General features: G+C 32.4%; 3 protein-coding genes across 3 annotated transcripts; 2 read left to right on the forward strand and 1 right to left on the reverse strand. All coding sequences in view use genetic code 12, as the record gives it.

Moving 5' to 3' along the window:
- Positions 1-355: 355 nt before the first annotated feature.
- On the forward strand, positions 356-6,268 carry CYR1 (adenylate cyclase; the record flags this gene model as incomplete). Its single annotated transcript, XM_049410266.1, has 1 exon — positions 356-6,268. The coding sequence occupies one exon, from the start codon at positions 356-358 to the stop codon at positions 6,266-6,268; it is 5,913 nt and encodes a 1,970-aa protein (XP_049260595.1).
- Positions 6,269-6,589: 321 nt separating this feature from the next.
- On the forward strand, positions 6,590-9,391 carry CHS6 (Chs6p; the record flags this gene model as incomplete). The annotated part of the gene is made up of 1 exon (XM_049410267.1): positions 6,590-9,391. One exon carries the CDS (start codon positions 6,590-6,592, stop codon positions 9,389-9,391), a length of 2,802 nt encoding a protein of 933 aa, XP_049260596.1.
- Positions 9,392-9,427: 36 nt separating this feature from the next.
- J8A68_006130 (protein tyrosine phosphatase-like domain-containing protein) lies at positions 9,428-10,081 on the reverse strand (the record flags this gene model as incomplete). Its single annotated transcript, XM_049410269.1, has 1 exon — positions 9,428-10,081. The coding sequence occupies one exon, from the start codon at positions 10,079-10,081 to the stop codon at positions 9,428-9,430; it is 654 nt and encodes a 217-aa protein (XP_049260597.1).
- Positions 10,082-11,205: the final 1,124 nt, after the last annotated feature.

The raw sequence follows: 11,205 nt of genomic DNA on the forward strand, positions 1-11,205 counted from the left end.
AATAAAAAAAAAAAAAGATTTTTTTGTTGCTGAATGAAAGTTTTTTATTTTACACTACTTTTTTCATTTTCAATTATACAAGTTAATAATTTTACAAGTTTAAATAATAAAGTAATTAATCATCGTTCTTTTTTATTACACTTTTAATTTTAACATTTACTCACCTAATTGTTAGTTACTACTACTACTACTACTACTTCCCAAGTTTGTATTATTTGATCGCTGTAAGTAAGAAAGTAACTGTGTGTGTTGTGTTGTGTTGTGTGTGTAATATATTTAATTGTATTTTTTTTTTTTCAAATTCAATTCAGCAACCAAAGTTCATCAATAAACTACAACTTCAATTCATAATATTATGAGTTTCTTAAAGAGAGATAAATCAAAAACAAACTTAAAGTTATCTTTAAGTAGTCATCACAACCACTCAACAACATCAAATTCATCATCATCTGCAGGTCGGACTTCCCATGAGAGTGGTGGTGGTTTCCATGACACATTTGATGAACCAAATTCAGCACCATTATCCCCAACTAATCTAGGTACAGATAATTCAGTCTTTTATGATCCAAAAGCGACCAATGCTCTACCATCTCAACAACAACAACAATTGCATAATCCAGAACATCCTTCCAAATTAGCATCCCAAATAACGGAAACTGATACTTCTAATCCTAGTTCTACGGTACCATTATCTCCAGTATCTTCTCAAGATCAATTGTTAAACTATACTTTAAACTCGTCAGAGACAAATAGTAATAGCAGTTACCAAGAATCACGACAACAACATAATAATAATAATCAGCAGCAACAACAACAACATTCAAAACTATCGGGAGAGATCCACCAGTACGAGCACGATCATATTGAGGTTGATCATGATCATTATATTAGAGAAGATAACAACTACTCACCAAAATCTTCTGTGATTTCATTACCACAATTAAACCCATCAAATGCAAATAACTTGAGAGAAAATTATCGTGGTTTCCATGCCAATAAACGGCCAAAAGGGATTGCTAATGTACCTCCTTTGGCTCATCCAATTAAACCCCGATTCAAGAAAAAGAGTGGTTCGTTATTTAATAAATTAATCTATTCCAGTAGTAGAAAAGAATCGGAATCTTCAGTCCCAGAAGATCAACAACAACAACAACAACAATCCCTGCATCATTATTTTCTTCATCACAATCAGGATGATTCAAAGAGTCACAAGCTGAGTACAAGTTCCCCTGCAAGTACAAGAGCAACTTCAATTGCATCCACAGATACACCTCAAATGCAATCCCTTGCTGGTGCCATATCTTCTCCACTGCAAAGGAAAAGTGCATCCTCAAGTTCATCAACTGGTTCCAAACATAAGTTTAGAATTCCTTCAATTACCTTAGATCATCATTATCATCATCCAGGTCATCCTTCCACAGTTCTGGCCCAGCTGTTACAAATGTCATTTCCAAGCCCAACGTCTTCCACTAAAGAGAGCATGTCAACAGTAGAAGAGCAACCAAGACCAAGGTCAGCACATTCATTAGAAGAAGCTTCAACCGTTAATAGTGGTTCAACCATTCTACCTACACAAATTGATTTAAATCTTGATGAAATGCATGGGATTATAAAGTCACCCCAGGATACTAGCAAGATCAGAAATAGTTTGGGAGATATTTCGTCAGTATTACCAAGTAGCTCCAAAAAGAAATCAGTCACATCAACTGGGACTGGAAGCGTCGATGCAAATGCCCCAACTTGGCAAGCGCCAGATAGTTGGGATGTCAAGGTGGAAAAAAATATTACTCCGTCGCCATTGCCTGAAGCCAAGGATGAAGACGATGAACAAGAAGGGGAGATTGATGAATCATCTTCATTATCAAGTAGTCTAAAACAGAATGAGGAACAAGAAGACGAACAAGAAACAAGGAGGTACTTGCCGGTGCTTTATGGTGCAAGGCATTTAGGAAATATTGTAAATACTGAAGTGGATAAGAATTTAACCAAGGGACCAAGTCATATTGTACGAGTATTTAAAGAAGATAATACGTTTACAACTGTTTTATGTCCATTGGAAACTACAACAACTGAATTATTAAGTATTGTACAAAGGAAATTTTTCTTGGATTCTACTGCAAATTATCAAATTTCTGTATATGTGGGTAGTTGTGTTAAAGTCTTAGAACCATTTGAAAAACCTTTAAAGATCCAAATGGGATTGTTATTATTAAGTGGATATACTGAAGAGGACAATTTAAGAACCATTGGAAGAGAAGATTTGTCATTTGTATGTAAATTTGTTGTTGAGAATATTTACCTTCGAAGTTTGACTCATGATGAAGAAGCCTCACTTTCAAAGAATTATGTTGATGTTAACATATCTGGATTAAATTTGAAGAATATCCCCATTATTTTCCATCAACATACTTATGAAATTGAAAAATTGAATGTTGCAGATAATCCAGCGATTTATATTCCATTAGATTTTATTCAATCATGTAACAATTTGATTAGTATTGATTTTTCCAGAAATGGATGCTCGAAATTCCCCATGAATTTTTTGGAAGCTAAACGATTAACTCATTTAAATATGGAGAAGAACTTTTTGGATGAATTACCAACCAAATTTAGTACTTTAAGTAATTTAACTCATTTGAAATTGAGTTCTAATCAATTATCAACATTGCCTAAATCATTTGGAAAATTGAAGAATTTAGTATCATTGAAATTAGCTTCAAATTATTTGCATACTTATCCTGAACCAATCAGTGAATTGACAGGTTTAATAGATTTAGATTTATCCTATAATGATTTGTCATTCTTACCAAGATCCATTGGGAAATTAGTTAATTTACAAAAATTAAATTTATGTTCTAACAAATTAAGAAAATCATTACCAAGTTATTTCTGCAAACTTCAGAATTTAAAGAGATTAGATATAAGGTATAATGAAATAACAAATGTTGATGTATTAGGACTTTTACCAAAATTGGAGGTTGCTTATGCCACGAAGAATGTTATATCTGGATTTAATGATCAAGTTGAAAGCTTTAGGGTCATTCATTTTGATAGAAATCCAATCACTGAATTGAATTTTCAACATAGAATGGATACCTTGAATATTTTAGATTTATCAAAAGCAAAAATAACTGATATCCCAACCACTTTTATTGATAAGATCCCCAATATTGAAAAACTTGTTTTGGATAAGAATCACTTGGTTACATTACCTCAAAATTTAGGAGATTTATCTAAATTAGCTTTCTTTTCGATTTATAATAATCAATTACAATCATTACCTTCTACTATTGGAAATTTACATTCATTACAATATCTTGATTTGCATCTGAATAATTTACAAGGATTGCCTGATGATATTTGGAATATGAAATCATTGAGTGTTTTAAATCTTGCTTCAAATATTTTAAGTTCATTTCCAGCACCACCATTTGCGGTAGCTAAAAGAATTTCATCAAGTGCTAATTTGGCTACAATGCAACTTGAAAATGCAGGCACAGCAAATAATAATAGAGGATCTCCATCTCCAAATACCAATGGGAAGAACACTAATAAAGATACCTTTTCCAATCTTGCAGATAGTTTGTTAATGTTGACTTTGGCAGACAATAGATTGGGCGGTGATTGTTTTGAATCCATTTCATATTTGTCAAGTTTGAAATCACTCAATCTTTCATATAATGATTTATTGGAAATCCCAGAAGGTGCACTTCGAAGATTATTTAGATTAAATGAGTTATATTTATCAGGAAATGAATTGTCAACATTACCAGCAGAAGATTTACAAGAAATAAAATCTTTGAAATTATTATATGTCAACAACAACAAGTTAGTTACATTACCTGCGGAACTTAGTAAGTTGGTCAATTTACAATGCTTTGATGTCGGTTCAAATCAATTAAAGTACAATATTTCCAATTGGCCATATGATTGGAATTGGGCTTGGAATAAGAATTTGAAATATTTGAATTTTTCCGGAAATAAACGGTTTGAAATCAAACCTAGTCATATTAAGAATCCAGAAACTGGAGAAGATTTTGATAATTTGTTAGTGTTAAAGAAATTAAAAGTACTTGGATTGATTGATGTTACCTTAACTACAACTGCTGTTCCTGATCAATCGATTGATATCAGAATTAGAACCACTACTTCAGAAATGGAAAATATTGGTTATGGTGTAAGTGATAGCATGGGAATGAGAGACCATGTATCCTGTCGTGATTTATTTATTCAGAAGTTTAGAGGAAATGAAAATGAGGTTTTGATTTGTTCTTTTGATGGGAAATATGGGGCATTGAATCAAGGTCATCGTATTGCAACGCATATTAAAAATCAATTTGTGGGTATGTTTACCAACGAGCTTCTTAAAATTAAGTCTGATGATGAAATTCCAAGTGCATTGAGAAGGACATTTTTAAATTTGAATAAGGAAATCAATGGTATTTTATCGGCTAAAAAGAATAAATCATTTACTCCAACTCTGCAGATGTCCAAAGAAGCCATAGATTTGAGTTTAGTTGACGATGTTAATGCGGGTAGTGCTTGTACGGTTATATATATCAAAGAGAAACAATTGTATACTGCAAATATTGGTGATATTCAAGCATTGTTATGTCGAACTAATGGGGATCATGTACTGCTTACTACAAAACATATCCCAACTAGTAGAAAGGAATTTGAGAGAATTAGAGCTTCAGGAGGATACGTATCTGGTGATGGGGAATTGGATGGTGATTTAGTTATTTCTCGTGGTGCTGGGTTTTTCAATTTCTTACCACATATTCATTCAGGTCCAGACGTGACTCAGCTTTCCTTAACTACAGCTGATGACGTTATAGTAATGGCTACAAAATGTTTATGGGAGTATGTAACATTTGAATTAGCAGTTGATATAATTCGTCAAGAGAAGGATGATCCGATGGTTGCTGCCCAGAAATTAAGAGATTATGCAATTTGTTATGGTGCAAGTGATAAAATTGCCGTAGTTGTTGTTACACTTGGTGAACGTAAAAAACACAATGCATTATATAATAATCTAGGACGTGAAGCTGATTTTTTGGCTCAAAAGAGAAGAAGAGATAGAAGTCAAATAACAACGGGTGATTCGACCTTGCGGAGATTAGAAGATGAGATTGATCCACCAGTTGGTGAATTGGCACTTGTATTTACTGATATCAAGAATTCGACCTTATTATGGGATTCATATCCTGCACCTATGAGATCAGCCATTAAGACACATAATACTATTATGCGTCGTCAATTGCGTATTGTTGGTGGTTATGAAGTTAAAACCGAAGGTGATGCATTTATGGTTGCATTCCCATCTCCTACAGCGGCATTATTATGGTGTTTTAATGTACAACAGAATTTATTAACGGCAGATTGGCCAAAAGAAATCTTGGAAACTGATCAATGTTGTGAAGTTACAGATGGAGAAGGTAATATAATTTTCCGAGGATTATCAGTTAGAATGGGTATTCATTGGGGATCTCCAGTGTGTGAACAAGATGTTGTTACTGGTAGAATGGATTATTTTGGTCCTATGGTTAATCGTGCTTCACGTATTAGTGCTGTAGCAGATGGAGGTCAAATTGCAGTTAGTCTTGATTTCTTAGATGAAATGAAAGGATTATATGAAATCCACCGTGAGATTTCAACTGGAGACATATCATTTAGTGATGCTTATCAAGGAAATGACCGAGCTGGACAAATTATTGAACGAGAAATTGGACTGATTGAAGATCATGGTTTACATTATTTTGAATTGGGTGAAAAGAAATTAAAAGGACTTGAAACTCCAGAATTAATTACTTTAGCATATTCAAGTAAATTGAAATTAAGGTTTGAGATTTTCCAGAAACGATTAAATCGAGAAATTGATAAGGGACATAGTACCAGAGTTGTTGGGACATTACCAGTAGAAATTATTTATGGATTAAGAACTGTTTCACTTCGATTAGAAAATATATGTTCAACAATCAATGGAGGTAGTATTGTGAATGAAGATTTTGAACAGAATTCATCAGGTATGCTTTCTCAAAAGATGCAAACATCATTTAAAGAGGTTGATTTGATTGCATTATTGAATCATATTGTTACTAGAATTGAAAGTTGTGGATCAACCTTATTTTTAAGACAACAGATTAGTCTTGCTACTGGTAGTGATGGATTTATTGATATGGTTAATGTTGATCCTCTTTCTAAAGTATTGGATGAATTACAAGAGATTTCAAAGTCATTTCAACAATTAACTCAAAAGATAAATTAAACTAAACTAAATAAATTAAATTATATAGAGGTTGTTTTATTATTATTAAGTTAAAACTTTACTTATTTGTGTATAAATTTATAAATTATGAAATTATTCTTTTATTAAATCCTATCAAATTAATAATGTAATGTAGCTTATATTTTTCAACTGAAATATGAAATTGAGAGCGCGTTGAAAATTTTCGAGATNAAATTTTCGAGATTTTAAAATTATTTTATTGTCCTTTTTGGGAGTAAACTATTCAAAGCCATAGTCTATTGAACAGCAGATCAAGTAGTAGTATCCTTGGTATAGTGTTTTTGCATCCCATCAATGAATATGGAAAAGTCGAAGATATCACCTCTTCCAATTGCAGCGACACTGTCTTCTGCATTACCATTTCTGTTATCAAATAATAATTCAGTTACTATCTTACCTTTAAATAATACTCGATTTGAAAAACCTTTGGGATCAACCACAACTCCAAGATTACGAGAAACAAGTTTTGGTCAGACATTAGGAATCAGAACCAAATTTCAAGAAACTATTGGTGGAGAAAATTGTGTTGGACCTCCAGATTTAGTTCATCGTGCCATTTATGCTGGATCGAGATCGGCATTATATCATCATACCGATTTCACATACCCCGATTCAGACAAAAATGACGATAAAGAAAGTGATGACGGATATGTTGGTTATTATCATTATGTCAATGGAATTCGGTTTGAGAAATTAGAACAAGATATTCAGAAATATATTTGTGAAATTTTGGGGATTGAACGAGAACAAGATTTGTTTTATTTTAAACCAACTTCATTAGAGAAATTGGGATCTACTAAACGAGAGATAATAGTTACTTATTGTACCTATAATATATTTAATAAATCAGATTTTCGAGCAAGGTTTGTTATTCAACCTCCGGGCATCATAAGTCCCGGTCCAGGAGGAGGAGCTGCACATAATGCTCATTCAAAAAGATCCCTCGTTTTAATGGATAGTACATTTCAGATAATACCCACCAACACCGAATCACAACGTTCTAGAAAAATAGTCAGTTTCAACAGCGATACAATTCAAGATTTGTCTAGGCTGTATTGGGAAGAATTGAGAGCATCACATTTAATTAGATTGTTTCATCATACTGATAACCCAGAGACTCAATTGACTGGATTAGTCAATTACACTCATTTTATAGATAATAAAGAGGCATTGATAAGTTCGATGATCATATTAATAAAACTATTACCAAAGGGCAGTTTGGCCGGTGTTAGATCATCGTATGGTACACCTACTGCCTGTGGGAATAAAGAGGATGCATTATACAAAACAAACTATTATAGAAACAAACTCATTGATACATTGCTTAGATTGGGTTCTTTAGATATAAGTGGTGAAGTATGCGAAATTGCCATAAAACAAATAAAACTGAGATATCATTTTGGTAACGATAATGGGGATTGGGATTTTGTCAATTTGAAATTATTGAAGATTCAACGTGGGACTAATAAAGAATTGGAATATCTTTCATTAATCAATTCGTCTATTAGATATCATGGATTATACACTACTCAACTGGCATTGATACTTTTGGATCAGGTTAGTTTCCTTATATCAAAAGAAAGATATGACCTAGCATTAGATATCGCCAAGAAATGTGTTTTGATATTACCATTAGACTATGATTGTTGGTACTACCTTGCCTTGAGTTATATTTTAGTGAAGGATTTCGAAAATGCACTATTAGTAATAAATTCCTTCCCAATTTCCATGAATAATAATAAGAGTTACCTGTCAGCGGATATAGTTGAGGGTGGAATTAAGGATTTATACATGTCTATTTTCATAGACCGATTGAATACATATGAAATAGAAGAAGAGATCTCTTCAGCCACTTTCAATGAGTTTTTCCCCCATCCAAAAGTAAGATCATCAACAAACTATCCATCCAATCTTAGGTCCAAGAAACCACCTCATGCCGAAGTAGAACTTGGTTCAATACAAAAACTATGGCATGACTCATTCTTATTCCATCCGCATTTAAGACATCCGATAGTTGGACCTTATTTTACTCAATCACCATTAGTTAATGGCCTGGCTTTGGAAATTGCATCAGTTGAAACTAATTTAATCAAATTATGTGGACCAAATTCTGCCAAAAACATCTTAGCCTCGCAATCTGCTGGAACTGCCAATTGTTCCCTTTTGGATTTTTCAAGAAAATCAACCTGGGCAAGAACATATGATTTATTATCACTTTTAGTAGCATTGATTGGATGGGAGCAAATTATTGCTACCAAGGAAACCGTATTCCATTCTTCTTCTACCGAATTAAGAGATGATTCCAGCTCTCAAATATCATCATATGTGGTCAATCATGAATCTTCGAAGGAAAGATTAGTAACTTGTGAGAATTGGCTCGATCAATTGTTTGTCATCATATACGAAGATTTAAGAACTTTAATGATTATTGGATCTAACAAAGCTCAACAACGTAGTGCGTTGGAATGGGAGATGATTGGACTTTTAGGATGGTTGGTGAAATATAATTTAAGAGAATCAATTAGCTCGCTAGTGACTAGTGTTGTGGGGACCAATGTTGAAGGAGGATTCGATTATTTTGGTACGATTCAAGTATTGGAGATTTACGATGAATTTGTTTTGAGTGATATTTGTGATTCTTGTATTGATACTTATCATGATAATTATGATGGGAAATTTTTGAGTAATAAATTGATTTTAAAAGTATCTAGTAAAGATATGTTTGATTCATTAATTAAATCATTAGAACAAGAATATTTGACTTTAGATTTCATATTATTATGTGTTATGAAATTGATTAGTTGGAATATTAGATGGAATCAATATACTCCCAATTATCTTATCATGAAAATTTTATCTACATTGATTTTAAAATATGATCTGATTTATATAATGACAAGATTAAAGATTGCATTTGAACAGCACAAGAAACAAATAACTAAACATAATAAATTTACATTGGCGGCATTGCTTGGCGGAGGTAGTTCTAGTAAATCCAAGCACAACCAAGATCAAAAGCAAGCCTTTGAATTTAATGATGATGACACAATTTATCAATATATGGAAACATTAATTTCCTGGATTGATAGTTTAAAAACTTAGGTAAATAAATAGAATTTTAATAGATTTTGTAATTCCTTATTGACTCTTCTTTTTAGAAGATTTCCCCAATACCTTCTTTCTTTGCTTTATCATATAAGTATAAAGCATATAAAACCCTGGGATATAGACAACCAAAATAGCTCTCAATGCCCAACTATACCAAGAACCAACATCATTCGACGCATCATTTAAAGATAAAATAACCAGGTATACTTCAGAAAATACACCAGTTGGGTATAAAATATAAAAAGTAGTATAACGTAACCAAGTAAGCCACCCAGGAACATTACCTTTCAAATTCAAAGCATAATAAGAATATCTAATAATTTCAGTAATTGACCAACTTAAACATAAGGAAATATAACACCAATGAAAATTTGCTGGAGAATTTGGTAATAATTGATGAATACCCCAAACAATCATTAATCTCGAGAAAACTTGAGTTAAAGTAGTGAAAAGTGGTGATTTAACCAATCCTAAAAGTGAATTGAATATCTCAATGATAGCAACTGTTTGAATAATTGTAGTTGATTTATTTGTCTTTTCAAATAAATAAGGTTGTCCAACTGTTAATGATAAAAATACAGTATTGAAAAATACAATAGACCATAATGATGCTGAAATTGAATTATAAGCAATTAACCATCTGTTAGGATGGGCTGAACCTTGCGACTGTTTTCCTCCTGACATTCTTGTATTAATGGCAGCAAACAGAGAATCAATACTAAATGTCAATGTACCCAAGTTCAATTTTCATGAACCCAACTTGAAAAAGATTTTGTTGAAACCAGCAAAAAAAGATCCAGCGGAGTTGCGGAGTTTGTTAGAGAATTTTATATTATATTTTGATAGAATACTCTCCCCAGTAACATTCAAAACTGGAAAGAATCTTATTTCATGTGATTGGGTTTGTTGACATTAGCTTCAATTGCGAGTATAATAACAGGAAGGGGGGGAGGGAAGAATGGTGATAATCGTGACTATAATTTTAGCAGACAATATTAATAAACCATACATTATTGTATTTTGACAATCAATAATGTTGATTAACTTAGTAATAGTACCATAGACAATTGCTAATAACTGGTGTTAAAACTGGTTCGCTCCTGGCTTCTGGATTAAAGCAATTCCAAATCTTTTTAAAAATAAAAGCTTGAGTTAACCTGTTATTCCTTATCCGAAGCTTGTCTAAACACCAATAAATTACCTCTTATTAAGAAAATCAACACTATAGTTGTCAAAACGGACATGCTAAGGTCGTATATGGTTTATTAATATCGTAATTTCACCAAAATTAGAAAACTCAAAATCAGATTACCAAGTCCTGGGTCGAACAAGAGATCCCAAAATGGCAAAAAAAATCGACGAAATTTGCGGTGAAAGTTTGAATCAACTACGCCAAATTGAAGCAAAGTGAAGAAAAAAGTTTTAACGAATTGGGCGGGCAAGGCATGGCACGTGAATGTCATGTGACAAATATCACGTGGAGAGATCACATTTTTTTTTTTTTCTTAGAATCATATATATTAGACTATATAAAAACGAGAAGAATCTATATAGAAATATATGCGCCTCCTGGACAATGTAAGGAGGGATTCATACTTATAACTCTAAGTGGTTCAAAAAACCTTTTATAGGCTAACTATGTCAGAAGACACAGTCTCGTGTGAGAATCTCCTAAAATAGGCATACTCACTAAAAAAACCAGCTTTTTCTTAAGTTGCAACATATTTAACATTAATAATTGGACTTGGATTAAAACTGTAATAAAACCACTGTTATGGATAATAAAGGTTTAAAAGAAAGTAAAAAAA

The sequence above is a fragment of the Hemisphaericaspora subhashii genome (assembly GCF_019202705.1).
Source record: "Hemisphaericaspora subhashii strain CBS 10753 chromosome Unknown scaffold189, whole genome shotgun sequence".
Lineage (NCBI taxonomy): Eukaryota > Fungi > Ascomycota > Pichiomycetes > Serinales > Debaryomycetaceae > Hemisphaericaspora > Hemisphaericaspora subhashii.